The 27,708-nt window shown below is 44.4% G+C and overlaps 1 protein-coding gene across 31 annotated transcripts in view; it reads left to right on the top strand.

The window, feature by feature from the left end:
* Positions 1-27,708, top strand: part of MAGI1 (membrane associated guanylate kinase, WW and PDZ domain containing 1) — a 348,628-nt gene that overhangs the window by 268,146 nt on the left and 52,774 nt on the right. For 15 of the 31 annotated variants that reach the window (XM_030228181.2, XM_030228164.2, XM_030228167.2 and 12 more), the window contains exons 4-12: positions 4,232-4,438; positions 7,344-7,554; positions 10,890-10,972; positions 13,766-13,804; positions 18,135-18,192; positions 20,386-20,474; positions 21,406-21,498; positions 24,255-24,437; positions 26,039-26,659. In XM_030228181.2, coding sequence (XP_030084041.1) covers positions 4,232-4,438; positions 7,344-7,554; positions 10,890-10,972; positions 13,766-13,804; positions 18,135-18,192; positions 20,386-20,474; positions 21,406-21,498; positions 24,255-24,437; positions 26,039-26,659 — 1,584 coding nt within the window. The remainder of the gene's footprint in view (positions 1-4,231; positions 4,439-7,343; positions 7,555-10,889; positions 10,973-13,765; positions 13,805-18,134; positions 18,193-20,385; positions 20,475-21,405; positions 21,499-24,254; positions 24,438-26,038; positions 26,660-27,708) is intronic. The other 16 variants (XM_030228165.2, XM_030228186.2, XM_030228188.2 and 13 more) reach the window with 6 other exon arrangements.

Raw genomic sequence — 27,708 nt, forward strand, 5'->3', positions numbered from 1 at the left:
GTCTCATTACTGTGTGTGATGCTAAAATGTGTAAGCTGCCTACACTTAAAGATAAGGAGATGAAAAGAAACTAACTCATTCCAAATAGCTCTTCTGTTTGGGTTTCTTCACTATTATTGTTATTTTTGTGCACTCTCCCGAGTGGTGCTTCAGAGTGCCTGGATTAAGTCATGGATTTGGCTGCAGATGCTGCCATCAAACTACAGCTGTGGTTAAGTTTTAAGCACCAAGGGACTGAATAAAATAATGATTAGTGAAAAGTGCTGACGAGGGATTCAGTTAATGGTGTGTGCATCTGTGCAGTGAGTGGGTTGTTATTAGCTATTAATTCAGGTGCTGGAGGCAGGATCCAAGTGTGATTAAGAGGAGGGTAAGGAGCAGAGGCCCACTTCCCATTGGAATTGGACATGGGAATGTGACATTACTGCCACCCTGGCTGCTTCAGAGCTGGCATTTCCTCAGAAAAGTAGAATTTCCTGCAGTCTTGTCCTGGAAAGCTCCATTGTCTGGGGGACAGAGAGATCCTGTTGGGGTCAGAATCCTCAGAAGTTTTGCAGAGCTTCACCTGAGCTCAGCACCCCGGGGAGTCCTGCCCTCACTGCTGTGCTGACTTCAGAAAACGTTTTGGGATCCTCTGGGATGACAGATGCTTGTGTATGCACATGTAACATGCTGTTAATAATTAGAGCTGATTGGATATTCAGTGCAAATTACACTGGCTATGAAGTTAGCCCCTTCTTTGGGTTTACAAGTGGCTCACAAAACACTGTTAAAACCTATTTTTAAATGTATGTTTCTTCATAAACATTGATAGATTTAATTTGAACGAATAATGTCAAGTTTGAGTGTTGTAAAACTCTTGCTGGGCTGTTCACTGTCAGTTGTTAATGGAGCATGTTTGGATTTCTGAGTCACAGTGTAAATATTTTCTATTTCCAATGTTGAGGATGAAACATGAGGTTTGATGATTATTTTTACCAGTCCCCCCTAATAGTGTGTCTGCTCCCACGCCCAGGCCCACATGCCATGTCTTCAAAAATAACTGCTTAGAGAAGAGAAATAGGGCTGACTGCATCCAACAAATATGAGGGAAAGATAGATTTCCATTTTCTCTCATTTTCCATATCACCTGGAAGCTAGGTGGGAGCATTCTTTTAAAGATTTCCATCATGAGCTGGGTTATTTCCCCAACCTGTTTGTCCTTGTGGGAATCTGAAGGAAGAGCTCTGATTTTTTCTAATATTGACTCAGGCTTAATCTGCCTCCTGTGGTGAAAAAGAAAAGTTCAGCCCCAGTGGCTGCATTTCCCAAAAACCCCACACATGGAGAGCCTCACTCAGTTTCAAATTTGTATTTGCTCTTTTTATATGCTCATTTATATTCACAGGGATCCTCTAAGACAGCACACTGACTTAGTAGAGGGTAATTATTCACTAATGTTAGTTCCATGGCTGGTTTGAAAAATGACTCATGGTTTTGGTGTAAGAAAACCTGAAATGCTTCAGAGAAGCCTGTTTTTCTGTTGAGGAACAGCTCTCCGTGGACTGGTAGGAACTCCAGCTTTGCTGTTGCTAGAGGAACTGAAGAGGAACAAAATTCAAAGATATAATCATACATTTCTCCCTAATTGGAGGAGGGATGATGCCATCTGTGCTTTGCTCTTGTCCAGGGGAAATAAAACCCACACTATCAACATCTATATATCCTCCTTGTTGCATCCATCCCAAAGAATTTAACCAGTTAAAACAGACCCGAAATAACTTTTGCATTAAATAGTGATGCGCAGTGCTATAAATAAAAGTCATTTTCATGTGTATGGCACACACATGGCTCTCTCTGCTTAGCAGTTAATATCCTTAGAAAACTTTTATTTTCCTCTGGAAAACCAAACAAAGCAACAACCTAAAAAACCCCCCAAAAACCACAAAATCCCAGAGTAGTGTTGTTCTTCATGAAAAAGAGGATAGATGGGAGCAAGGTTAATTATATTTTTTTTTTCTTTTTGCCCACCTACGTTTATATTTTCCCTTTGCACTCCCTCTCCCCCATTCCGCCTCTTTTTTTGTATAAAACAGTTCTGCAGTATGTAGAGCATGAGAATTATTTCTCTAGCAGAAACTGCAACCTGCTTGCAGAGCCTCCGTACCCATTAGAGGCTCTTTCCAGAAGCAGTAATTTCCTTCTCCCCATAAATTATGCATCACTGTACATTTAAGATTCTGAGATGATGAACAGAAGATGAAAGCGCTGCTGCTCCCGCGGAGCCGGATCCACGTCCTTGTGTACAGGCTGGAGCACACCTTGCTCAGACAAACCTGCACGTGTTGCTGCCCTGCTACTCCAGCTGGAGCAGCACGGAGCTGGGAGCTGCTCTGGCTGCTTGGCTCCCTGCTCTGTGGAAAATTCCTTCACAGAATCACAGAATGATGAGGTTGGAAGAGACCTCTGAGATCATTGAGTCCAACCTGTGCCCTAGAACCTCAACTAGACTCTCGCACCAAGTGCCATGGCCAGTCTTTTTTTAAACACATCCAGAGATGGTGATTCTACCACCTCCCTGGGAAGAGAATTCCAGTACTTTATTATTCTTTTGGTGAAAAATTTTCTCAAATATCCAACCTGTCCCTGCCCTGCCATAGCTGGAGACTGTGTCCTCTGATTCTGTCAGTGCTGCCTGGTAGGAGAGACCCGACCCCACCTGTCTGCAGCCTCCTTTAAGGAAGGTGTGGAGAGCAATGAGGTCACCTCTAAGCCTCCTCTTCTCCAGGCCAAACAACCCCAGCTCCTTCAAATGTTCCTCAAAGGGTTTGTGTTCCCATCCCCTCACCAGCCTTGTTGCCCTCCTCTGGATGCACTCAAGCATCTCAACATCCTTTCCAAATGAGGGGCCAGAATTGCACTTTTCACCTCACAGGGGAATGATTGCTAGTGGATGGATTCTGCCAGTGCAAGTCAGGGTAATTCCAGCTCCTGATGGGTCCTGGTGATCCTCTTTCCAGGAGGAGCTGCTCCAGGATCCTGCCAGGCTCAGAGGTGAAGCTGGCTGGCCTCTTCCTAGGTCTTCCATTGTTAAGAAAGGGATTTTGGTTTTACTTTTACAGTCAGTGGGAATTTCACCTGGCTGCCACAACTCCTCAAATATGGTGGAAAGTGATGTAGCAACTCCATCCAGGTTCCCTGCAGATGCACCTCATCACTTCCCATGGACCTGTGCTCCTTCAGGTTCCTTAGATGATCTCAAACCTGATCTTCTCTTACAGTGACTGAAAAAATATGGGCTGAAAAACTGAAAAATAATGCTTTCAGGTTATATATAGCATGTGGAGATCAATGAAGAATGTAAATAAATGTATGTTTTAGAGAAGAATTTTGCACTGTTGCCACAACTGGACTATATGTGAAACAAGGCCAGTGAAATACCTCTGTGCTGTGCTGGCATGAATGAGTGTGCACTTATTCTGTGTCTCTTCCATGGTCACTTAAAATGGCAGGAGGCAGCCCAGGCACTCTGCACTGTTTCCATCACAACTGGTGATGGATTCTGAGCATGTGTTGGCATAACCCAGGGTGCATCTGTGTCCCTTCAAGCTTGGCTTTAAGGTCTGGGTCTTCACTTCTACCCAAGTTGACCCAACTGCTGAATTTCCTCTTTGAACAAAGCAGTGCCATGTGGTGTCTTTCCTTTTCTCTCCTTTGACTAAGTTTTCTTTTAGAGAGAAAATAGTGTTTGCTTTCCAAATGCAACATCCTCCCTAAAAGAACCTGTGTACTAAAGCAGGCCATGGAGCCTTTCATCACTTCTCTTGGTGATAGCAGTCATGAATTTTTTATTTTCTGCAGGGCTCACTCCAGATCTGCCACAGCATTGTGTGGGTGCACACATGCAAAAAGGCTACTAATTGAAATTCAGATGTAACGAGATGAAGTTTTGCTATTCACCATGACTGCCTTTTGTTTTAGCCCATGTACGCTCAGTGCACCTAAACAATACAACCATTGCTTCTCCTTTTAGATTCGACAAGAATAACTAAAAAGGCAAGAAATATTTCTGTGTCTGCTGTAGAGATGAAGTATGCACCCCCAAAAATGGGAATGGCACGTGTTAGCTTCTTTATATACTTATCTGTGGGGAGGGACTGAAATTTAATGGAACTGTTAAGAAAATGAAATAGAAAACTTACTGCTATGAACTGTTCTCTTTTGAAGATGCAAATGTGTCTCTATTGCCTAGGTAACTATTATGGAACGCCGAAGCCTCCAAGCCAGCCCCTCAGTGGGAAAGTGACTTCCACCAATGCTTTGCAAAACCTGCAGTCTGGCTCCAAGCAGTCGACTCCAAAGCGAACCAAGTCTTACAATGATATGCAAAATGCTGGCATAGTGCACACAGAGAATGAGGAAGAGGATGATGTACCTGAAATGAGCAGTAGCTTCACAGGTAAAGCAAAAATACTGCTGTCCTTCAGTTAGAATACCTGGGGAAGGCTTCTGGAGGGGATTTGGAAGAGGGAGTGTTGTTTTTAATGTGTTTTCTGCAGAGCTGTCAGTGTCAAACAGAACTGGCTGACACCTGAGTGGCAGATACCCAGGTGTGATCAACCACATGCACAGCTGGGTCTTTCCAAAAAAGCCTTGTGGGATTGAACTGGTTGAGACAAAAAGGTGGTAAAGTTCAAATCCATTAATTGCAGAAAGGTCAGGGAACAGTGGAGCTATGGTTGACAGTTACAAACAGTATGAAATGACTCAACCAGGGTTACATTTGAAATTAATTATTGCTCCTTCCTAAATAGGTTGCTGTCCTTTATCCTTCCTGCCCTCTAGATCTGCCCATCCCATACAGTTACTGTCCCAGGTCCTCTTCTCCAGGTACCTCCCAGCACATGGAGAGCTGCTTGCTGCAGGAATGAGATCTGGAGCATGGGTGCAAGTTCTGTATTTCATGAAGGTCTTGTGTCCTCCTGAGCACAGGTCTTGTTCCCACCATGGTCTTGATGGTCATGGAAAGACAAGATCTTGATGGTCTTGTTCCCACCATGGCCATGGATCACTGGAAACCTTTGCAATCTCAAGTCAAGTGGTGTGCAGGCAAATTCAGAGTAAAACACGTTTGGAGATCCATTGAGTTTCCACAGAAATCAACTGGAAGTTTGTGAAGCTCTGAGGGGCAAGAGCTCTTCCCCATGTCCTCTGGCCTAGTATTTGTTAGTGCTTAGAGTATTTGTTAGTGTTAGAGCTTACCTCAGCTCGGTTTCAAGCACTGAATTCATCTTTAGGGCTCCTTTTGAGGCAGATACTGAGCCAGGATTATCCACACCTTCAAGCCTTTCCCAGCTGCTTGCCTTGGGAGCTCACCATAACTGGTACCCACTCCTTTGTCCTCTGACCACTTTCTATCACCATGAAAATTTCCCTTCCCAACCCCTGATGAGTCAGAAGATCTGTCCTGCCAGTTCTACCTGCCAATGTCCTGGCTCTAACATCTCTTTTGAGCTTTAAAAGGATTTAGGCTGAGATTTAGTTTTGGTCCTCTGCAGGCCAAACTGTCAAATGGCTTTTGAGTGTTGTACTCTCTTTGGCTGGTCCCTGCTACATTTACAAATCAAATTGCTTCTAGACAGCCCAATTTCTCCCAGGTTGGAATTTCTGTCTCTGCTTTCCAGCTCATTGACAAACCAAGGGTGGTTTCTCACATGTTGTGACATGACAGCATCCTCAGCCTTTGTCACGAGATCTGATTTTGGGAGGAAGCTGGTGGGAGATCTGTTATTTAATTTCCTTTCTGCCCATCTCAGTTTAGTGTCCCTGAAGTAGCTTGAGCATCATTTCTCTTCCTTGTTTTCCTTTGCAAAATGAAATACTGGAAGATGCAGCTCGTTTGTCACAACGTTATCACACCCTGGCCCCTTGCCTTCATTAAATGAGCACAGAACCAGGAAGAGAGTTATTTCTCATATACCAAAGCGATTCCTTATGCTTATTTCACATTAAAGTGTGCTAGCCATGTTAAAATGCTCCTGCTTCTCTAGGGAGACCTCTGGGTAACTTGTGTATTCCAGATTTTGGCATGTTTGTACTCTCAGTTTTGAGCTGGCGATGATTCTTTCACGCTTCTTTATGTTGTCATCTTCTACCTAAAAATATCAAACTCCAGGAGGGCTGAAAAGCAAGCACTGAGGGTACTGGTATAGTCTAGCTGTTTTTCTTCCTGTTCCTCCCAGTGCTCTTCTCTTTTGGTAATGGCAGCCCACAGACTAGAATAATGAAGGAGCTGTTTCCAGGGCTGTGGGCTGTGAACTGAGGATGTCCATGGTCTCTGGTGTGGAGAGCAGGGAAGGTCCTGTCTGGAAGCTCTTTCAGCCCCACTCCTTGGGGACTCGGCAGAGGGTGACACTGATCTCTGTTTTTTGCTCTGTGCATTGTCAAGCTGTGCTTGTACTGATGTTCTCAGGGGATGTGGAAGTACTGCCATAAATTTTCAACACCTTCAAGAGCCAGAGAAAGTCCCTTTGGTAGACAAAGGGTTCATTTTAGAATTTGTCTGCTGTTGCCAAAACCTCTCTGTGAAGGAGTGAGGGCACAGACCTGTTTATTGGGGAGCATTTAGTGTCATTAGTGATGGGAGGGGATGAGCAGCATTGTTTCATGGATACAGCTCAAAACTGCATGAATACAAGCATCAGAAATATTTCCTTAGAGGGAGAAGGGCCAGATACAGCATAAAATACTCCTGACTGACTCTGACTGGAAGGGTACTGTGATGAGCCTTGAATTAAACCTCCTCAGACAGCAAGAACAGGCACTAGTGAGCAGCAACATGTGGACACATGGTACAGGGCTGACGTTCATTTTAATTTTTAATTTAAAATAACACACTGCACTGAAGACACTCACCATTAGCTTGTTGACTTTGAGCTTATGGCAACATTTTGCACTTGTAAAATCTCTTTTGATCATTCTTCAAACAAGAAATTCTATCCTCCTAATCCTGTCCCACAGTTGGCGCTGCAGGAGTGAACCTGTAAGTCTGCTTGAAAGCACACTGAACTCCTCTACACCAGCTAGCCCTGGCCTCAGACAGCTTGGAGGAATTTGGTACCTCAGCAGGGCCTGCTGGAGCTGATCACAGCTCCTGGCTGGTTTGGCTGGCAGAGTGTGTGTGGGCAAGGAGAGCTCGCCCCTGCTGCCTCAGAGGCTGCTGGGGCTCTGCCCTCGCTCCATCTGCTGCCGTGTCTCGTGAATTAAGAGGCACGGAGAGGAAAACTGTCAGGATAGACCTGGAGGAGGGACGTGGGGAAGGAAAGGACTGGTTGTCACTCGTACCTGTGTGTGTTTGTTCGCAGCAGAGTCTGGTGACCAGGACGAGCACAGCGCGCGCACCGGGAGAGAGGCAGCGCCAGCGTCCGCCGTTGAGAGGCACACCCACGTCCCCACCACGGACCCATCTCAGAGCCTCCCCCAGTACCTACCTCCTGCTGCCGAGGATAACCTAGGTCCTCTGCCAGAAAACTGGGAGATGGCCTACACGGAGAACGGAGAAGTCTATTTTATAGAGTAAAGCACATTTTTGTTGTTCTGATTCCGCCTCTCTGCCTCTCTTTGGGCGCAAAGTGAACCTCCGTGGATGCGTTTTGTGTGTGTATTAAATATTTAGTGTGTACAGTTAGGTTGCAGGGCTGTTAGTTCTTTACTGCTTCTGAAGGGGGTTTGCATTTCCTGATTGGATTAACATCCAAATTACTCCTGCCTTCCAAGGCAGAGGGAATTGCTTGTTTTATGAGGGTAGTTACAAAAGCAACAGACACTTATAAAATACAGGCCGGTTGTTTTCACGGGTGGGATGAAAGCTCCTAATTGGAAGGGCTGAGACTTCATTCTGTGCATAAAGCAGCTGAGGGGATTCCTCCAGTGCAGCAGAGACAGGGATGGACTTTGTGTGTTGTCTCCTTGTCACAGCAAAGGGGCCAAATGTGTTGATGTTCTCCAGTGGCTTCCAAAAGGTCCAGTTCAGTGCAGGGTAGGCACAGCAAGTTTGGAACACCTCAAGCTCTGCAGTCTTTGCCTAAGAGCTGATTGCTGTCAGCAGTTTTATGATGATATTGATTTTTTTCATGCCATAAATAATAGTCCCAAATTATACTTGTCTAAATTTATTGAGGTAGGAGTAACTTATAAAATAGGAGCTGTTAGTGTAAGAGATGTCTTGCACAGAGTTTAGCTAGACATTAACACTCAATTAGCCTTTGAAACTCAAACCCTTAGCTGCCAAGTAGAAGAGGGGTTGAGGAATTGATTTTGGATTTGATGGTCTGTTTAATGCAGTTGTGGAAACCATACCAGAAGCCAATGCCCAGTTACTGCAGAAGAACTTCCTCTGTTAATTAGCCCTGTCTCCTGTGGAGAGTTACACTGGAGCAGGGCTGTGAGGGCAGCAGTCCTGCTTCATCATCAGGAGAGGAGACTTTTGGGCAAGGCCAGGGGAAGTTTCAAGAGCAGGTTTTCCCTTGGCTGCAGTGGCAAGGGAACACATGAGAGAAGATTGGCAGATCTGAGGACCTGGGTGACTGAGGGCACCACCGCAGCCCTTCTTCAGCTGGGAGAGGGCTGCTCCAAAAAAGGCCATTTTCCAGGGCACTCTCAATTACCTGAAGAGGCTCCAACAGTCCCTGAGTGTAAGACAAGGTCAGAAGGCAGAATGCAAATTCTCATCAGATGAAACCAGGATGAGTGCATTACCCTGAGCACAGCTTTCTCCCCTCACTGTGTCCTCAGGGTGCCTCGTTATTTGATGTACTCTCTGCCCTTTATATAGAGAACAGCCTAATAGCCTGTTCAGCCTGCCATTTTCCTCCTTGGAGGAGGACAGATGATGAGCACTAAATGCTGCCCAAGCAGTCAGTTGCTCCCCTTTTGACCCCACAGGGGCCCCTGCTGTCCTTCCTTACAGGTGCTTCCATCGGGGGTTCTGCTGCCGCCACCAATTTCCCCAAACCCACCCCCGTGGCTGCTGTGTCTGTGGTCTCTGAGCAATGCAGGACTGCAGCACCTCTAAATAATTTGTCAGGAGACTCATGTGTGTGTTGGGAAAACACAGCCTGTAACAGAGACCTGTGTGATCTGAAGCTCTGTGAGATGCAGCAGCACCTGCTCCCTCCCTGCAGTGCAGTTTGAGGAGATGCTCCCATGGGGCTGATTTTGTGCATGAACCTGGTGCTGTGGATGCAGCATGGAATGACTGCAGTTCTATTAATTCTAAGGACACCCTGAGCCTAGAAAACATTTAGTTTGGTTTGTATCTGATTAAGAAAGTGAACTAATGAGCAGTGTGGACCCAAGCTGGCTCAGATGTCTGTTCCAGCATCTGTGGTGCTTTGGGTATCAAGTCAGGGTGCTGAATGGAGCAGCATTGCACAGAACCAGTGCAGGTCCAGTGGGGCCAGGGCTGTGTCAGATAACCAGTCCTGATCCAGCTGGAGCAATTTGGTTCTTGAGATACATTTCTCTGGTGCTTTAATGGGATTTTCATTGTCCCAGTCCCCTGTTATCTGTGCATGTTACAGGTCTAACACAATCCTTTCCTCCTGAGAGTGTGATCTGAAAGGTGTTTAGCTAAATTTTCTGTGCCTCAGCAAACTACACTGTTGTGAGCCTTTGCTTAGCAAGTACAAAATTGCAAGAAATATGCAAATATTCTATTGCTCTCCTCCCACCACCCTCCTTCTCAGCTAGACTGCAGACTTGCTTATAAATAAGGTGGCAGAGCCCTTCTGCTTTATTTTTGTTAATTTTCCTGACTTGCTGGATTTCTGACATTCGGTTTTCTAGGTGCTGATCAATTGCTCTGAGGGTCACATAAGGATTAAATACATTTGCTCATCCTGCCTTGGGAGGGCTGGGTAGTAGGAGGTGTAAAACAAGGACCTTTTATTTACTCTCTCAGATCCTGGGAGCAGGGCTGGCCCCTTTTCTTCCAGTACAATGCAAGTTTTCTGGTTGGTTGTTAGTTCCTCAGGGATCATGGCCCTCATTACAGAGCCCTCATGGGACAGCTGTGAGACTAAAATTCAGTTTGTAAATCTCTTTGAGACCTTGATGGAGAAGAAAATAGCATTACTACAGTATTGCAACTTAAAACTGTTAAGCAGTGTTAGAGGCTAAGCTAGATAAGTGATACCTCAGTGGACTGGAGGGATATCTTAGCAGGTTGTGTCCAGGTTGTAGAAGAGGCATTATATTATCAGATTGTCTGCCTATGCAAATGAAATTATGGGAAAAAATAACTTCTAGAAAAATGTATTTTAAGCCTGTTTACTATGCAACCTTCACTGCTGGGACTGGCATCATGAGGCTGTCAGGGGACTTGTGGAAAGGAAGAGTTGAAAGTAAAGCTGTTCATCTTCCATCAAAGGCTTAGACAGAACATTTTTATTTGTGTAATTATAAAGTTTTCAGTCAAAACCATTTTTGACTAATGCTTGGGTCAACTCTAGACATGTCAAAGGTCTTTTGTAGGAACAAAGCTCACTGTGTAATTTAGTGAGGAAGGGAAACTTCTGCCTTTAGCTCAGAGACAGCTCTGGGAATTAAAAACAAGCCACCAAAGACAAAAATTTGGAAATTTATATTATAGTATTACAGCATTCATATGCCTCTTTCCAGTCAGGAGTGCTGATTTGTAGATTTTCACTTGTTACCTTTGTGTTTCCAATGCTAAAGTTCTTGTGATTTGGTCGACTAGTTTGCACAACATCCAATTGTAGAGCTGTTTCTTTGAATCAAAAGTATGCCTCCAGGTCTGTTGAATAATCAAGAGGATATATACTTTTATGTCATGGATATTTCAACTCTGCTTTATTAACAAAGGTTGTATTTCCATTTTTGGTTTCCAGCCATAACACAAAAACAACATCTTGGCTAGATCCACGGTGCCTGAACAAACAGCAGAAGCCTCTAGAAGAATGTGAAGATGATGGTAAGAGACTACAAGTAGTGACATAATTCTGTGTTTGGTCCTTCCTAGGTGCCTTTTTCCTTTTCCTTCTCTCTTTCTAATAACCAGTATTCAGAAAGACTTCTAAAACTTTTAAAAATATTTTTCAGTAAGTACAACAGATGATATCCATAATGTTGTAAAATCACTGTGAATGTAAAACAGCCACTGAGGTGCCAGATCATTTAATAAAAATCAAGGAGGTGCTACAAGTAAGTTTTTGCAAAGGCATTTGAAAAGCTACTGATGCTGAACAAGACTCAAAGCTGTCTGACATGTTTGCTTCTTGGATCTCTGTGTGGGAGGGAGTGACTGAGTCTTTGCGTGCTCCGCTGTGTTCCGCTTCACATGGATTGAGAGAGTTATGTTGCTGTTCCTTTGTTTGAGCAGAAATAACTCAATTGCTTCACTTGTGCTGTTAAATGCTGACAGTCTGTGCAGTGTTGTGATTGCTGAAACAAGTTCCATTTGAAAGTGTAGATTTCTGAAACGGAAAATTTGCACTGAGATTTGGTATTCCTTGAGATGTTGGAAATGCAAGCCACTGTCCGATTCAGAGCAGCCAAATGCAGGACTGTTAAAGGAGGTCCCTTCCTGGCCTCTTTTATGAGATGTTGGAAGGAAAAGTGAATTATGAAAATAACTTAAATATTTGGGAAAACCTGTGAGGGAATTTTGGTCTACTGACCGGGAAAGATGGTGGAATTGAAATACACAATCTTGGCTAACACAGTTCTGTCATGGTAGACACTTCTTAAAAATTGAAGGGTTTCCTTTATCAGTGTTGGTGCTGTCCCTGTAAAATCAGTTTTCATGATACAATGAACCGCCTACTGGTGTCAGTCATCTTAATAAAAATCACAATTTTATTTCAGGAAAGAATCAACTCCATCCCTTTTCACTGTAAGGTTCAACTCTGGCCTCCAGAACTGCTGTTAGCTGTTTTTACCCATGTAGTAGTGTTTCACCCTCTCCTACCTTTCACTTGTGAGATTTTGCAGAGTGTGAGAATTTACCTCTGCAGGCTGCTGTGAGGAAGCAGGTCACCAACTTGCTAGAGCTCAGTGCAGGATACCCTCAAACCACAGGGATGTGCCAGGCGAGGAGCAGCCAGCACCACAAGGCTGCAGAGGGTGACTGAGCTCCTCTGTTACACAGTCTGAAGTCTCCTCACAGAAGGGAAAGTCTTTCTCTTGTCCTCTTAGCAATTATAAAGCAAACGTTGGAATAATTTGCCTAATTTGGAATAGAAACATACAGCTGGTATTATTGTATTTCATTGAGTTCATTATTTTGGAGAGCAGTGGCATCTTTGTTTATCAATTCCTTAAAATCAGCTAATTTCATCTTCCCACACACCTCTTCACTTCATTCATCAAGTTGCTCATTAATGGATATTTTTAACATTCACTAGTTAAACCAGTTGCTTCATAGTCACAGTAGTGGTCTGCAATACTTTGCTTGGCTGCTCTAATCTTGCTTAGCACATGAGAATAATTCTGTTTCAAAAAACAGACAGGAGAGAAGGTTAGTTTTGCTTTGTCATAGAAGCTGGATGGTTTTTGGCAAGGGTCACTGCTGTGTGTCCTTCTGAAAGAGTCAGTGGGATGACTCCTCTGTTTTGTTTGGGGTGTGTGTGTGTGTGCATGTGAGTTGCCAGGCTCATCCCACCTTCTTTATGGATTTTTAAAAATGTTAGATATTGTTTCAAATTTGTTTGGCTGCAGTTAGTTGCCTTGTGCTTTTGTTTCAACAGGATATGTGTCCCTAACAAAGTTTTTACTTGCTTACCATTGTTTAGGCTATCAAAGGAAATTGCAATTTCTATTTCACACTAATGGTCCCAAAAAACTGCTTTGGTAGAATATTTTGCAGAGAGGTCATGGAAATAGCTTTTTGGGTGTCTAGATGTTTCAACCCTACAACCTCTGGTTGCTTCTGTCATTCATTTATGTGGCTTAAACTTTGCTGTACTGGGTCCAAGATTGTTTTTACCTTCTTTGTTCTGGTTTTGTCACCATCTTTCATTTTCAGACTGCATTATTATTATTTATAGGCCAAGCAATACTTTAATCATCTGTGTCACTGTTAACTTATGAATATGGAGCAGATAATGATAAATGGAGCAACAGCGAATATTGATGGCTTTGTGTCTTTGAAAAATTATGTGATCTTTGTCCCAGGTGCCCTGCTAAAACTGGTGCAATCCTGTCTGTGCCTCACCAGTGCATCTGGGTCTGTGCCTCCAGTTAAACAAGGCTTCATGCCTATCTAAATCATCTGAGTGGGACAGGGAAGTCTGTTGAACCTTGTGTGCACATAAATTTAGATGTTTTCTTGAAAACCTTGCTACATTAGTCCTTGTTTAGGTGCAAGGTTTTCCTCTCAGATTCCTTCATTAGTGTCCAGGTCTGGCCTTCTGCTAGATCCATGTGTCTGTAGAACAGATTGCAATAGTTGGACCTTAGGATCTGAGGGAAAAGCCTCACTACAGTGAGAACATCACAATTTCATGACTTTGCCATATCAAACCATGACATGGAAGTTGTCCATTGAGGCAGATGTTTTGAGAATGCAAGAACCAGTTCTTTCATTATCTGCATCAGATCCATCAATATTCTGATCACTGGAGTGTGCTGAATGGGAAGCTTGGGCTCGGTGTGTAGAAAATTAGTGCTGGTTCTGCTGTTTGCTGTAGGGAATTTCTTGCTTGGGGCTGGTATCTGAAATTTTCTTTTAATTTTTTCTGTCTCATTTCCTGCTCTTCCCTTGGAGAAGAAGGGGTGCACACGGAGGAACTGGACAGTGAACTAGGTAAATCATCCATCTCTCATTTTGATATTTGACTTCAACTGCACTGTTTTGAGCCTTTAATTACTTACTTTCTGCTTTGTATCATTTTGCATCTTTCAGGGTTTTTTTTTATTTCACTAGGAGCAATTTATCAGCAAAACTTCCCCAGCACACAAAGCATTTATCTTTCCCTAGCTTCAGATCTGCAGTGTTTTTCTTACTGATTCAGAGTTTGAAGAATGCTAGAGAGCCCCAGTCTTGCAAAGTTGTTTCGAAGCCGCTTCCTCCTGGACTCTGCAGAAGTTGGGGTCTTTTCCTTTGGCATCTCTGGCTCCAGGAAATAGCTCATAGATGCCAAAGATGAAATGAAGTAGCTCATGATGCTTTTTCACTGGGGCCTAAGACATTTCCCAGACAATAGAAGCTAAGTGTGATTCAGAAAGTTTAAGTATTACATTGGATGCTTCAGCTGAGCTTGTGAATGAAACAGCTTAAAATTTTCCCTCAGTCAGTGATTTTATAAACAGATGATTTTCAGTGATGTGGTACACTTTTATTTGCTGCATCTCTTTGTGAAGGATGCTGTCTTGATATCTAATCTCAGCAGTGCTCATTGTGTTTATCCTGATGGCAGAGGTAGTTGTTATTTCTGTTCAGCTATGCTCTAGTGCACTCACAGAGCTGAAAGGATAAGAGGCTGCATAGAATTTTATTTCCACCAGGACTATTATTGCTTTTTAAAAGGACTGTAGTTACACTTCATAGTTCTGCATACTGGAGGAATTGTATTACCAGAGAATTAAGCTCTGCTGTCTGTAATGACTTGCAAGGATTCTGCTCCCTGCTTCTGTGTGATGGACACGGCACCAGCAGCCAGCAGTGGACTTGGAACACTGCTCCACAAATGGTTCTTCTGAATATTATGCCTGGAATAAAATGCCTAACTTCTCATAGAGCAAGAATTTGAAAGAAATGGCAATTTAAAGAAGAATGCAGTATCTTTAGTGGCCCATGAGTGTTATGTGCAGCTTGCACAAATGATCATCAGCAGACCAAGTAGCATCAGAAGTAGGTGGATGCACATCAACAATCTGCAAAGAGTTCTCACTAAGTTCTTCACAACCAGTGACTTAAAATGAGAGGGAGGTTTTAAAAAAGCATATTTAGAGGCAATATTAAACAGAAATTACCCTTCTTTCAGTCTGCTATCAGGAACTAGTGGAAGAGCAGAGCTGAAAAAAATAGATACAGGAAAACTCATTAATTGATAAGCCTGACCCCAGATCTGCAGGCACTTACATACACAAGTGTTCTGCTCCAACATTGTAAGATTTTCCCTTTGTTTCAATGCAGATAAGTTTTATTGAGCTCCCAGCCCATCAATATGCTGTTGAGATGTGCAAATGTTGCAGTGTAAAGGAATTTTCAAATTACTCAGTTGGCTACAGCAACATTAAGGAGGGGGCATGAAAACTTAGTACAGTTATAGTAACTCAGGTTAGTAAAAACTGGTTGGCAACAGCTATTTAGTGTCTTAACTTATCAACAGTTTCTGTTCTAATTATAAGAAGATTAAGACTTGAGGCATTTTCACAACTTCTTGTTTTCCAAAAAGCTGTGGAGTAATAGGTCACATTTTAGCAGAGGTTTGTTCTTCAGACACAAAAATTTAACCTATAAAGCAGAATTTGGCATGGCTTGGATCCACCCACCCTCCTGGCTCCACAGGGAGCAGTAAGAGCTGAGTGTGCTGAGTTCCTCTCCAGCCCCTTCAATGCATGGCTGCAGCTGAAATACCTGGTGGCTAGAGAAGTAATTTTTTAGGAATCCATCCAGCCCCTCTGTATGTAGGGTAGGATAACAGAGCATCTCAACAAGAATCCATGTGCTTATCCAAGGCTTAAAATTGTGATATTGGATTGAATTTACCATTGAATTTACCCACCTGCTGATACATGCTCTGAGACTGCATTGGTGCTGCATGGATGTACCAAAAGAAAAACCATATGGCTCACTCAGGCTCCTAATGATGCAAAATGTATTCTGAAATCTCATCTTTGTGATAAAATCTAATGCTCTGGGTCATCTTCAGTTTGGCAGGAGAGATAAAGAAAGGAGATGAATAATTTAAAGCAGCTGAGAAACTAGACTGCAGGATGGCTATGGAGAATATTGTCTTTTATTTTAGAGAACTTCTGGAAGCTTATAGGAGTTGAAAAGTGCATTTACATAATCATCCACAAATGTGTTAAAAGCTGCAGCTTTGTATATTGTTCTATCTGAAAACATGGAGATTCGTTCCTTTAAAAAAGCTGCAGAGATAGTAAACTGGAAAGATTTTGGCACTGTGCCATTTTTGGGGTTAGTAAAGTACTGATATTCTGATCTTCTGTGAAAATACTTTAAATGGGAAGGAAAAAAAAAAGAAATTACCTATCAAAAACTTTTGGGAAGAGAAGAAAGAAAACATTTTTTATTTTTGCTTAAACTTTAAAAATAAAAAAGCACTTAGCAGTCCAAAACAAAAGATATTTAGCATGAGAACTGCTGGAGCTCATTTGAAGGCATTTGTGCATCACTTCTCCTTTCCCTCATTGACTTTTTATTTTTCTTTCACCCCAGCTTGATCTCTTTACCATTCTACCTTCACCACAGTGCAACAAACTAAATAGGTACAACAGCTTGTGATTTTCCCAACTGCCTGCTAGGCTGTAATTGAATCCCACTGAAGCCCTTGGAGGCAGTCCCATGGTGCTCTCACCTTCTGGGACTCCTCTGCAAACCTGAGAGTTCCCTTTGTGAAAAGACTTTCAATATTGGCCTCTAGCTCTCTGACCTTTTCTCAGATAAACTTGCAGGGTGTAAAGGAATATCTAATTCTGAAGTGTTCAATCTGCTGATTAAAAACATGGAGTTTTTTCATGCCCAGAAGTTAGCATTGGCTTGCATTTAATGGCTTATGTCTCAAGGAATCCAAAGATGTTAAACACAATGAGGATAAAATAATGATAAGAATGGAAAACCTACCTTTTATCTGCAAATAAGGGACACGTGGAGCAAAACCCATGAAAGTTGATTTCATCTGATCTCCAGCCAATTTTGAACACAAACATAAACTTTGGGTAATTAGTCCATGTGTGATTGTATAGATTCTGTTCCTCTACAGTCTTGAGATATTTCTATCCTTATGGCAACATTATTCTAATTACTGGGGCATTGTTGATTGTATTGGCTCAGCAATTGATGCCATTAATGGAAATAAACCTCTGCATTTGATAATGAGCAGACATAGATTGCTGTCAGTGTTGACAAATTTTGACAAATTGCTTTGCATGGGCTGTTTGAACTTGTGTTATCCAACAGTGTTGGTTTCTTCCCTATATTTAAATGAATGTGCAGAGTTTGTGGGTCCACATGTGCACAGTCTATAGTGTGGTGGAGGTCTAAATGAGTGGCACAAGGATCAGGCCCTTAAGTAACACATACAGCTTTAATAACCCTCAGTTGGATGCTGAAGTGATTGCATTGCATTCACTAATTACAGTTAAAGTGCTATCTGCAGTCTAGAAAATCAACAGCAACAAAAGCGGATCCATTTAAAAATGTTAATTTCATCTTCAGAGCAGTTTTTTGTCAATTATGGTAATGAAAGGAAGGAAATCTCTGTTCCATGTGACTGTGGCAGTGTGTGTTCTTACATGAAGTGCCGTGCAATGAAATGCACCCTTGTGCCAGCTCCTCCTGGGTGGGTTCCATATGTTGGCATACATGTTAAATCTACCTTGTCCTGGTTTTGTGTTGGGCTCATGGCTGAGCACTGAAAATCCCAAACAAAAGAGTAAAAAAATCCTCTTTTCTGCACTGCTGAGCATAAATGGCTTGGCCCTGGTACAGAAGATGGAAGTGGTTTTGTCAGTGGGCTAGAGTTTTTGCCAGTCTCACCCTCTTCATAGTCTCACCCACCTTCATGGGTTGGTGTTAAAATGCCCTGGCCTTTCCTGCATTGATTTCCCCTGCAGTGCTCCCTCCAGGGCCACTGGCCATGGTAGAGAAAGCAAGGGGGCACTTGAGGCAGTCCCAGACAGGAAATTTATTGAGCATTTGCTCATTTAGTGCAAAAAGCAAATCAAACATTGACCAGAGTGGGCATTTTCCCACTGATGTGCTGATCCATCACAGGGGGCACAGGCAGGGGTGTTGGGGTCGTGCTGTGCTCCAAAGGGGGCTGTGATCATCCTGAAAAATACCCAAAGCAAGGTCTGATCTGCTGGTGAGTTTTGCACCTTGGGCAGGAGCCTGTCAGAAAAAAACCCTGCCTTGGAGGCTTCAGTAATGCTTTTTCTATTTCCAGAGTTGCCTGCTGGTTGGGAGAAAATTGAAGATCCTGTATATGGTGTCTACTATGTAGAGTAAGTGCCTGCTCTGGTGGGGCTGTTGGGGGGAGGAGGGGTCCCTGCCCCCCACTCTGGGCTTTGCTGGTAACACCTCAGACCAAGGAGGAGGAGAAGACCCTGGCCCATGACAGGCTGGGGGATGTCACAGGGTCTGGGAGAGGGCAGCCCTTTCTGGCCATCCCCACCCACCCCAGAGTGGGCTCCGGGGAGACAGGAGTGCCCTGGCAGGGGGCTGAGCTCAAGGAAGGCAGGAGCAATCCAGGGTTGGGATGTGCAGGAGCCCCAGCACCTCACCAAATGCTTCTATCCAGAGAACATGAATGAGTGTGCATTTAGCTGAGTTTGGTGGGCTTTGTGCAGCCCTGTGGTCACAGAATGAGTGTGCAAAGCAATCCACCAGCCAGCTGGGTCAGAAGAGGAGGATTGGAGAAGAGGGTGTGACCAAACAGCCGTGGCAGAGGCTCATCCATCAGGCTGTGTGACTGTGACTAGAATTACAGGTTTAATGGGACTCTCTGTGGAATTAGAGCAGCTTCTCCTCTATCGACATGTCAGATTGCTCCTTTGGGAAACCAGAGATCGGAGCTCTGCTTCATCACTGACCCCATAAAATGAATTTTTAATTATGTGTATACTCCTGTCTAGTAGGATGGCTTATGATAGCCCTCAGAATAGACATGGGATACAGTTTCTGTCTGCTTTGGCTCGTTTCTGACCCTACCATCTGTGCCTAGGGAAACAAGGTTAGCAAACTGTGTAATTAAGGCTTGACATTTATTTACCAAAGACATCAAGAATATTTTTCAGCTATTAAATGCCATGCCAAGAGATCTTTACAGGATATTGTCCTGTCACTTTATATACACATGCCTGTTAGTTTTGTGGCCCTCCTTACTGATGGAATTAAATCACAAAGTAACTTCAATAAGACAATAATTTTATTTTACTTGCTGTCTCTAAGCTAGCTTGATGGCTGTAATTTCAGCATTTGTCTCTGTCCCTTCAAATCAGGCACTTTGTTATTACATAATAGTTTTTATTGAGAGACAATTGTATCATGAAAAGGTTTATATCATTTTTAAAGTAGTCATCAATTTTTCTTGGCCCTCCAAAGATATCTTGAAATGGGAAATCTTTTTCACTGAGTGAGTTAGAGCTCACTTTCAGTGAGGTAGAACTCACTATTTTTTATTTAGTAAGTTAAATATTTTTCTAGTGCTTTAATATTGATCTTTAACAGAAAAATTTCTGAATATTAATCCCTGGAGTACTTCTGTCACAATTACTTGAAAATGTGGTTGGTTTTCATGTGGGTTTTTTTATAAAGCCATACTGGATAGGAGACAATATAATAGCAATTACTTTTAATGGTAAACTTTGCTTTGTTTACAAAGACAGGCTTTAAAGTAATATATTTTTTGAGGTCTACCTGTTCCTCTGCTGTAGCAAAATCTCTACTGAAAATGGTTCTTGAGCAGCTGATGAGCCACTGAGGGAGTCCCACCCTGCCCCTGCCACCCCAGCATCTGTGGCTGCTGTTTTCACTTGGTTTAATTAGGTGGTGAATCCTCTGTTGAGTGCATGCCTTGTCTGCCATGATGGGACTGGAACTGGTACAAAAAATTGGCTCTCAACATTCCATAGTGCTCAAAAGCTGCCTGAGGAAAGCAGCTGAAGTTTCACTAAATGCTGGTTTCCACTGGGAGTGTTAGCTGGTGGCTGATTCTGGATAGATTTGGATCCATTTGGAGCCCAGCTCATAGCCTGCATCCCTGCAGATGTTTTTAAGACACCCTGTGTGCATTGATCAGATTGCTGACAGATGTTGGGGTTTGTTTTGCTTTGTTTTGTTTTGAACTTGGGTGAGCCAGGAAATGACTGCACCTCTGGGAATCTGATTAAAGCAGGGATGATGCAGACCTGTCTTTTAAAATGCAATCAGACAGTGTGCCTTTCCTGCTTTAATCTCATTTTTCACAGATAGATCACTACTTTAATGTATTTGAAGGAATTAGCTATCCCTGCTTGAGACCTCGATATTGGAATATATCGATATTGGAATCTGCTTGTTTTTCTAAATACTCTTTTTGGATGAGCCTGGCTGGTATTTCACTCTTTTCCTCAGAAAGAGGAGTTCCAAAGCCTGGCCCTCATTCCTGCTTGCTGCACAAAGGGTTTCCCTAATTCATTTCTCTCTTCCATCTCCAGCCACATCAACCGGAAGACACAGTATGAAAACCCAGTCCTTGAAGCCAAGAGGAAGAAGCAGCTTGAACAACAGCAACAGCCTCCAGAAGGTTGGCACCCTTGAGGGCATGGTGGGTGGGGTGTTCATGGGGGAATGTCCTCCCTGGCTCTGGCAGCACCCTGCCAGTGTTTGTCCTTCCCTCCATGGCCTTAGGGTGGAAAGGCAAAGTGATGTGCATGGGAAAGGCTGTGTCTGTCCTGCACAGAAGATGCAGTAAAGGAGGAAATCTAAACTATCATTTAAGCGTAGAAGGTTTCTATCTTGTTAATCAGGAGAGATTTTTCTTTGTATGTCCTTTGTTTCTGGAAGGTTTCTGGACTTCCCAGAGACAGCTAAAGCATGTTTTCCTCTTCAGTCTGCTCCATCAAGTTAGTCACTGTAGCTGGTGTTGTTCCAGTCTGCATGGGGACTCAGGATGTCAGAGGGGATGAGGAGTGGGTTCTTACATGCACTAAATAAACCCTGCATGAGAGATTTCTTAAACCAAGACCTTTGTATGTTGTCAGGCTCTAAAATCTGAAGTAATTTCTTTTTTTTTAAACACTTTTTAAAAATTGTTTTCCTCCCTCCCAGCCCCTTTTTTTCTTTCATACTTTTTAATTTTTTTTTCTTCAAATGCAGCCCAGCTGCAGTGAGGGCCCTGTGGTGTTTGGGTTTGTTCTTCTGCTTAGATGCCATGAGTGGCACAGGGAGTAGGATTCATTTCAAGTCAAGGCCACTTAGATGCAAATCACATCCCAAGTCTAGTGTGAGATAGGATGTCCCAGCAGATGGATCAGTTGACCTGGATATAGAGATCCTTCAGAACTGGTTTTTGGACATCCCATTCATTTTGTTCCCTCTGTCTGTGACTCTGTTTCCTCTCTTGCCATACTTCTCACCTCTCCTCTGCCTGACCCCCACACTCCCAGCGTGTGCACATGCAGCAGCTCCTGGTGCTGTTGTGAAACCAGTAACATTTCCCTCTCTGCCCTCTCTAGAATGGACAGAGGAGTGTCCATCTCTCCCTCCACCTGCTGCTCCAAACCATGTTTCAAACAACCAAGAGGCAGCTCGGGAAGCACCAGTACAAGGTAACAGCCTTGTTAAACCAGTTGTAAAAGAGCAACAAGGGTTTTTTTTTTTTCCTGAGAATTCCCTCAGCCAACACAAGGGCAGTATTTCCACGACTGGTGACTCACCAGGCCCTGTGCCTGCTTATCTGAATTCCCAGATTTTGAGACTAGTTTGTTTCAAGACTACATTTGTTGCTGAGTGCAAGAGGTGGATGAGATTTGATGCATACATCAAAAAGAGGATTGTGGCTGTTCTCTGTGTAGCATTCCAAGTTTTCAAACACAGTGGACTTACTCAGAAGTTGTATTTTTGTACAGGTGTTTTGGGCTATTGCAACCTAATTTATTGTGTCAGTGGTCACAGACCAGTTGTTTGCCTTAAATAACTCACCAGACAAGACATGAATCATTCCTGAATTTGCAGCATGAGCTGAAACATTGCCAGGTCAGGTCACTGGCAAGGGCAGGGAGTTCCACTTGTACCTGTGGCAGTAAAGTACTCTCTGGTTACAAGTGGTTGTAAGTAAGCTTATTTTTGACTACATCTGAATTGCATAGCAGGTGAGTGGCATTGCCCTGTTATGCAGGAGCCAGAGCCTGGGGAAGGTGAGAGAGGGAATGTGGTTGGAATGCCTCTTCCTGACAGAGCTGGGAGCTGGGAAGTACTCCCATGGTCTCTGAAGGCAAACCTGACTGGAGTGCTGCTGTCCCTGGCAGCCTTCCCTGCCAGGAAAAGCAAGGAAGTGCTCTCTGCAGCAGGAGGAAGCAGATCAGCCCTTCCAAAACAAATGTGGAATTTGACAGGACCCAAAGCCCCCAGCACAGTCTAAAGGGGTATTAGAGCACATTAGAGTAATCCAACCTGGTAGCAAGGAGAAAACATGGGAGGTCTGAGGATGGCACCCTGACTACCAGGCACCCGAGTTTGGGGATGTCATCAGAGTGCCCCAAAAAGGCTGATCTTCCTCTTGGAGGCATCTGTGGATGCCCCCTTTGCCTTTCTCACAGTCAGGCTGAAGCAAAGGCTGCCCAAGCATCCACACATGGCAATGCAAAGGAGCTGTCACACAGGGATGATGTTGGGAGCTCAACACCACCCAACAACTCAGCCACCAAAATTGTGCAGTGGTGTTAGAGCAGAGCATTAACCAGTCTCAGCACTGCTCTGAGTGGCATGTCCTGGTATCTGCTGATGACTTCTCCCCTCTTTCATTCCTTCCTCTTCCTTTCTCAGTGCTGCTCCCTCTTCTCTCACTCCCCATTTGCAGCAGTTTCCATGTCTGGAGGTTTCCATCTCTCCCCCTGATGACACTGCTGGCAGGGACGTGGGCACAAGGAGCCCTCCCTGTGCCCCTGGCAACACTCTCACAGCCTGGGTTTTGTAGATACACTAATATCAAATGTGAGTTCTGTAGGTGGGATGTAGCCTGTGGTGCTGCTGTCCTGCTGCTGCAGGGCAAGCTCAGCTGTGTCTGTGGGCAGACACCAGCAAGCTCTGCTTGTTCTGCTTGTCCTTTGAACCAGAAATGAGCCCTGCTGCACCCTGCCTCTCAGCTGTGTGTGTTACCTGAGACACTGGGCTCTGATAGTCAGGGCTTTTTTGCAGGCTGGGGTCTGAGCAGACCATCTGCCCACGATGTGCAGGATTACCATGTTCCTCTGCCACCCTTCAAAGGAAGAAAACTACAAGTCCTCACGCTGCCTCCTCATGAATAATCTTCAAATATACATTTTTTCCTTCCAGTCAAAGGCTTACGAGTCTCAAATCCCCTCGCTCGCCCCCGAGGTCTCCTTTCTGAGCAGAGGCCCACAGCAATGGTGCTGAGGTGTTTGAAAGTGAGCCAGCTCTGCTGGCTGTGATACCCACTGCTGATCCCAGAGTTGTCACCAGAGGGCTTAGTGGCACAGGCTAAGCATTAAAAACAATTAAAAGTGCAAAGGTGTTTAGTGTTGGCACTGTGAAGTGCAGCAACCGTGATCCCTTTCCTGAGCCTGTGCAACATGCTTTGCAAGGATGTGCTTTGGTCTGTGGAGCACCTCTTTCCCTCTGAACTGTGCTCCCAGAGAGCATTCCCAGCCCTCCAGCACAACTGCTCTGGTCCTGGGCTGCTCTTTGATTCATACTTCACACCAGAAGTGTTTCATCCACAACAGGCAAGGAGCAGAAAGGGAAAAGGCTTCAAACAGTGTCTGAAGAGCAGCATCAGAGTCCTCCCCTTCTTCTCCAGTGGAGGTCACAGGGCAGTAGCAGTGGTGGGGCTGGGGCTTATGCTAAAGGACATCAGTGTCTTTATCAGAGTTCAGAACTTGCTTTTTGTTCAGTGGGTTGGGAGAAAGTCAAGTGGTGAAAAACATAATGATGCTTCTTTCTGCAGACTCCTGTAGGAGGCCCCCTAACCCTGCCCCATCCTTCCCAAGATGGATACAACCACCTCAGGACAGAGATGAGACACACATCCAGCCCAGCATTCCTAGCTTTAATATATTCCATTCTTTAAAGTTTTCCCCTTTGTAGCCTTGGGGCTTTGGTGTGCACAACCACAGCTAACAAAGTGCCAGGTACTGGGGTTTTGTTCCCATCTTTTACTGCATGCCTGGATCCAGGGAGACAGGCTGAGTGTGATGAGATGAGAGGCTGCAGGAGTGAAGTGCAGTCCCTGCACACCGCTGTGTTTGACCATGGACTCGTTACAGTGGGGAGGGGCAGAGGAAAAAGAGATCAAACACTCCTGCCTGCCTGCTTATGGATTTTTTTTCCCAAACTTCCTACACAGGAAAACCTTTTTTTACACGAAACCCTTCTGAGTTGAAAGGGAAGTTCATCCACACCAAGCTAAGGAAAAGCAGCAGGGGGTTTGGCTTCACTGTCGTTGGAGGAGATGAGCCAGATGAATTCCTCCAAATCAAAAGTTTGGTGCTTGATGGTCCTGCAGCGTTGGATGGCAAAATGGAAACAGGTACTGATGCTTTATATCAAAATCACTACTACCACTTTGGTTTGTGTTTTTGCAGCTGGTTCGAAGTGCTGTCCCTAAAGCACTTCAGTCTTCATCCCCTTCTTGTGGAAAGGCATTCAGCTTTCCTATTAGTAAGAAAGGAAGTGAAATACATTGAGGAATATATCCAGAATCTTGGAAAAGGACATTTCATGTGTTGGAATTCCATCTTAGTGTCAAAATACCAGCTGGGACACTGCCAGCTCCTGCTCTCCCCACACTGATCTGAGGAGAGGAGCCAGCAGTTGTGGGGTCCACATCAGGCTATGGATTCCTGCTTCCTGCTGTGGATGATGGATTTTTGTAGGGCTGCACCACCATGTGTTTGTGTCTCTGCCATGCTGCTTGCCTCTTTCCAAAGCTACTCCCAAAGAATGGGCAGAGCAGTGGGCTAATCTGCAATTTCCCTGTGTGGAGGCACCAAGGGCACATTCATTTTGCCGGAGATCACATCCACCACAATTTAGTTGCAAAATATGAAATATGGTTTAGTGGTGAGCACAGTGTTGCTGGGTTAATGGTTTGACTCTGTGATCTTGGAGGTATTTTTCCACCTTGATTCTATGAAATCCTCTTAGGCTTCATCTGAGGCCAAAACTCCTCACTTTCAGCTGGGGCATCACAGCACTTAGCATCCCTAATTTGCAGCCCCAGTGTTAATAAAATGACACATAACTTTATCAATATCTGGATTTCAGGCTGAAGTATGAGACATGACATGTGGCACTCACTGTGTCTGAGCAGTTGGTATTTGAGAGCCTTCTGTTACAGCTCCCATGTGCTCTCAATTTTGTTTCTATCATATGTCAATGTATAACAGTGAGAGCTGGACTTCAAAAGAGCTGTGAAACGGGCCATATACCAGCATTTAAATTCATGAATTTTTTGCATGAGCCAATTCCATTTTCACTTCCAAAAACCTTTATGTACATAAAGGCTTTATGCCATGAATCCACAGAGTTTTTGCTCACCCAGGTGTCACTGCTCTCTGGCATTCACATTCTCTGAACATGATTCCTTGGCCCAGGGTTTTCCTCCTGGGAAGCTGAAAGGCAGCGAGAGGCTTCAGAGAAAAGAAAAACAATTGTTATCTCATTTGCTTCTCCTGTCTTGTGCTCATGTGGAATGTGTTTGGAGATTGTTTACCCACGGGTGATTGTTTCATTGGATTCTGGTTTGAGTTGTTTTGACTCATTGGCCAATCAGGGCCAAGCTGTTTCGGGACTCTGGAAAGAGTGATAAGTTTTTATTACCCTTTTAGCATTCAGTAAGTATATTTTCTGTATTCTTTAGTATAGTATAAAATTCTTTAATATAATATAGCATAATAAAATAATAAATTAGCCTTCTGAGAACATGGAGTCAGATGCATCGTTCATCCCTGCCAAAGGGCTCACCATGAATTTACAATCCCACTCCTTTTCCTTGTGCTGAAATGCTGCTGTTGCCCGTGAGTGGTACCTGTGGACGCTGCAGATCTGCTCTCAGGCTCTAGCCCTCACCTTCCTGCAATGCACAAAACGCATTTCCTCGGTCTGTGTGTCTGTCTGTGTCCGCTGCAGGGGACGTCATAGTCAGCGTGAACGACACCTGTGTGCTGGGGCACACTCACGCCCAGGTGGTGAAAATCTTCCAGTCCATCCCCATCGGAGCCAGCGTGGACCTCGAGCTGTGCCGGGGCTACCCCCTGCCCTTCGACCCCGACGACCCCAACACCAGCCTGGTCACGTCCGTGGCGATTTTGGACAAAGAGCCCATCATTGTGAACGGGCAGGAGAACTATGACTCCCCGGCCAGCCACAGCAGCAAAACAGGGAAAGTGAATGGCACAAAGGAGGCCAGGCCCAGCAGCCCGGCCGAGGTCTCCTCCAATGGACCCCACGGCTACCCCAACGACACGGTGTCCTTGGCATCCTCCATAGCAACGCAGCCTGAACTCATAACTGTGCACATAGTGAAAGGGCCCATGGGCTTTGGGTTTACTATAGCAGACAGCCCCGGTGGGGGAGGCCAAAGAGTGAAACAGATTGTGGACAGCCCGCGCTGCCGCGGCCTGAAGGAGGGAGACCTCATAGTCGAAGTCAACAAGAAGAATGTGCAGAGCCTCACTCACAACCAGGTGGTGGATATGCTGATTGAATGTCCTAAGGGAAGCGAAGTCACGTTGCTGGTGCAGCGAGGAGGTAAGTCTTCAAAACTGCTTTAAAACACCTCTTCTTGAAATTAGAAAAAGGAAAAAATGCATGTCGTGAAAGATCTCCTCTCCTAAGCCTCTCTGTAGAAATGGGTTTTTTCCCTGAGATGTAGGAACTGCCCCAAGTTGGCAGTTGTCAGGTCACATAGATGGTTAAAATTATTTATTGTGTGCTGCTGCACTGTGGGGGATGCTCAGGTTCCCACATGCACACAGAGCTGGTAAGGGGCAGGAGGGTGGTGTGGTTACACCTTTGCTTACATAACAAACCCTGGTCTCATGCTCGGAAAATCTGAGTGTTTTAAATAGAACACAGACATTTCTTGAGCTATTCTGAGATATGGAAAAGGCTGGTAATATGTTTTGTAATTTGCAGTGTTCAAAATCAGATACTTAATGACTCTTCACTGGGCAAGGATTATACCTGGGACACATTTGCGAGCACAGAAGAGAATTTAAATTTCTCCAAGTTGTAAGCAATTGCAGTGTGACTTCTGCACATTTGTTTGCTGTGCCACTGGGAGCTGAGCTCATTTTTTGGTAGCACTGCTGAGGCCCAAAACCCATCCCACAGGCAGCCCACATGGAGCATGGCTGGCAAGTAACCTGTCAGTGGTCAGTCCATGCACAGGAACTCTTCCCCTGCACATAGTAAGTGTAAAGTAACCTGAGGCAGCACCCCTTTAACCTGTGGGTTGCGATTGCTGGCATAGGGTCAAGCTCACAGGAAGGTCCAGGTCAGATGTTGAGTGCAAAATCAAGAGCAGAGGTGCCAGCTCTCCCTCCCTCCTTGGCACTGGGGCTCTCAGAGGGACAAAGGCAGAGTTGAAGGGACAGGTAGGTGCTGGGCACAGCCCCAGCCAGCCCTGAGGGGAATGTGTGCTATAAAAGTACTTTCCTGCTGACTTTTCTGAAGTGTTTTGATTGCAGCTAACACCAAAAGCCAGTCCATTTTAACAAGGGACAAGTTGTTTCCTGAATTCACAAGTCTGGTTTGTTGTTTTCTGAGACTTATTTCAAGGCGTTAAATACATTGAT

This window comes from Serinus canaria, chromosome 12 (genome assembly GCF_022539315.1).
Source record: "Serinus canaria isolate serCan28SL12 chromosome 12, serCan2020, whole genome shotgun sequence".
Lineage (NCBI taxonomy): Eukaryota > Metazoa > Chordata > Aves > Passeriformes > Fringillidae > Serinus > Serinus canaria.